The sequence below is a fragment of the Penaeus monodon genome, chromosome 24, assembly GCF_015228065.2.
Source record: "Penaeus monodon isolate SGIC_2016 chromosome 24, NSTDA_Pmon_1, whole genome shotgun sequence".
Taxonomy (NCBI): domain Eukaryota; kingdom Metazoa; phylum Arthropoda; class Malacostraca; order Decapoda; family Penaeidae; genus Penaeus; species Penaeus monodon.
In genome coordinates this window covers 3,084,249-3,086,688 of record NC_051409.1, presented here as the reverse complement: position 1 = coordinate 3,086,688, position 2,440 = coordinate 3,084,249, and the positions used below count along the sequence as shown (strand labels likewise).

The 2,440-nt window shown below is 42.0% G+C and overlaps 1 protein-coding gene across 1 annotated transcript in view; it reads right to left on the bottom strand.

Moving 5' to 3' along the window:
* LOC119588800 (serine/threonine-protein phosphatase 6 regulatory ankyrin repeat subunit C-like) overlaps positions 1–2,440 on the bottom strand; it is an 8,621-nt gene that overhangs the window by 3,935 nt on the left and 2,246 nt on the right. The window contains 5 exon segments of the mRNA XM_037937448.1: positions 315–620; positions 739–1,460; positions 2,092–2,118; positions 2,121–2,347; positions 2,349–2,398. Of these exon segments, the coding sequence (XP_037793376.1) occupies positions 315–620; positions 739–1,460; positions 2,092–2,118; positions 2,121–2,347; positions 2,349–2,398 (1,332 nt within the window).

Below are 2,440 nucleotides of genomic sequence, written 5' to 3'. Positions count from 1 at the left end.
ACTACTCGAGGGTTTGGTGTGAGTTCCCAGTCATTCCTTTCTGGGGATTGGAGGTACTGTTAGTGAACTTGGGATTTCTTTAGGCCTCTGGAACCTTGTAACATTATTTTCTCATGGGGGGGGGGGGGGTACTTTCAGTGATATGATTCACTTTGGCAACTAACAAATAATAACAACCTGGCAGAAAAATGTTACATGGATCCTTAAAATTTGGGGAAAAAAGTGAATGACCAAAGGCATTAACGTGAAATAATCCAAATATATTGTGTATTTTACCATGGTCTCTGTGTTGTACTGAATGCTTGTTCACATACCTTGACAACCTTAAACCTGTTCATAATATTCAAAATATCATTATTTCTAGCCTGTCGTGCGAGATCAGCTGGTGTCTCTCCGGAATAGGACAAAGCTTCTGGATAGACCTTGTGAATGTCCAAGAGCACCTCCACCGTGCGAGTTTCCCTTAGCGTAACAGCCCAGTGAAGAGGCGTTAGTCCATTCTTATCTTGGTAGTGACCATCGTGACTGTGGTGAATGTTGATGAGCAGATGACTAGCTCCTCTTCTGATATATTCGAGGATACTTTTCGAAAGTTCTTCTTCAATTTGCAAACTTTTGGTCTGGAAAAAAGATTAATGCACTGAGTAAAGTTAGCTACATAAAACATAGGATATCTTAATGAAAAAAGGAATAAACACATGCAAGTATACATCACGGCAATTTAAGTGCAATACGTACTGCCATAATGTGCCGAGTGTCAGGGGAAATCTTTGGCTTTAATGTGGTGACTGCTTTTTTGATGGTGACTGAAATTTTATCAGCTGTGGTTTCATCAGTATTTTTGACTTTGTCTTCTGAGGCTGTGTTAGTTTGTGTTGTGACCTTTGTATTATCTGGTTTTGCCCCATCATTTGAAATAACATCTATGTTTTTTGCACCTGAGTGATAGGTAACTGTGGCTGCAATATGTGTAGAGGGAGAAACTGAAGATGAAGAGTTTGACAGAGATCCATCTCCAGGTAAGCCAGAAGAGGAGCATTCAGAGTCTGTTGCTTTGGGTATGGCCATGGGAAATCGCATAACCTCAGCGGAAGGGTTTTTAAGGAACCACCATTCAACTTCATGATGACTATATACTCTAGCTAAGTCAAGTACTGAAAAACCCTGGCCATCCTTCTCATGGTAGCTCAAATTATTCAGCACAAGGACCTTGGCTGAATCCAGACCACCACCAAGAGCAGCAAAGTGCAGTGCTGTCTTTCCGAACTTGTTTTTGACTTGGGGGTCACAACCGCACTCGATCAGTTGCATGATGGCCTCAGGTTTGTTTTTCATGGCAGCACGATGTAGCGGGATGCTGGCCCAGACATCTCGGGCGTACATGTCTGCTCCGGCATTCACAAGCATCTGGATGCAGGTGGGGTGACCTTGCTGAGCTGCCACATGTAGAGGTGTGCAAGCTGCAAGCAATAGCAATTGAAAGTGAACATGATCAGTGGAGAAATTGTTCAAAATACACAAAAAATTTATATCTATTTATTGGGATTTACATGTCTGATATATACAACCCACATAACTCCTGATTTAAAAGGAATAAAGGTCCAATGACTCTAAGGCATTAGATTAACTAATGAATTTGTAATATGTAAGAAAAATTAGTTTCCTAAGTGAATCTTACCAATAACAGAAAGTCCAAACAAAAAAAAATTTAATACGAAAGATATAGCTAAGGATCAGTAATAAAGGGATATAGTATGATTAACCATTTGTCATGTATAGAGGCTTTAAGAAGTTGCATGACAGAATTCTACCTCTCATGATATGCAGCTCGTGTTGTTACCAAATACTCAGCTTTGTATAGTTTTCAGTTTTACAGATTTCATCTATTTCATATCATTCTGGCAATTATAAGTAATATTGCAGAGATTCAATAAGTAAAATATTATCTAACAAGTAATGCAAAACCTGTTTGCTCAGATGCACAGTAAGTTTTACATCTGAAAGCACCACCAATTGAATCTATAAGAATATATTCCCAATATCAATGCTCCTATCCCTTCCCTGAACCCAAGAACTAACCCAAGAACTGACCAAAGTCTGCCTCTTGCGCCTCCAGGATGCTCCCGCTGCCACCAATTTTTCCACGATGTCCGCGTGTCCCATGTAAGCGGCGCGGTAGAGCGGCGTTCGGGAGCCGCGTCCTCTATGGTCTACATGTGTCCCAGCCTCCAGAAGGAGCGATACGGCGATGGCGTGACCTAACCTAGCTGCCAGGGTCAACAAGGATCCTCCAGGGTCATCGGGGTCGTCATCAGGGAGGATGACATGCTGATCGGCACCGCGGAGAGGGAGGAGGAAATCCCTCGACGTTCCCGCTTCTTACGGCATCAATGAGGTCCTGGAAAGCGAAAATTTTAATAAGGGAATTCCACAGTCCCAC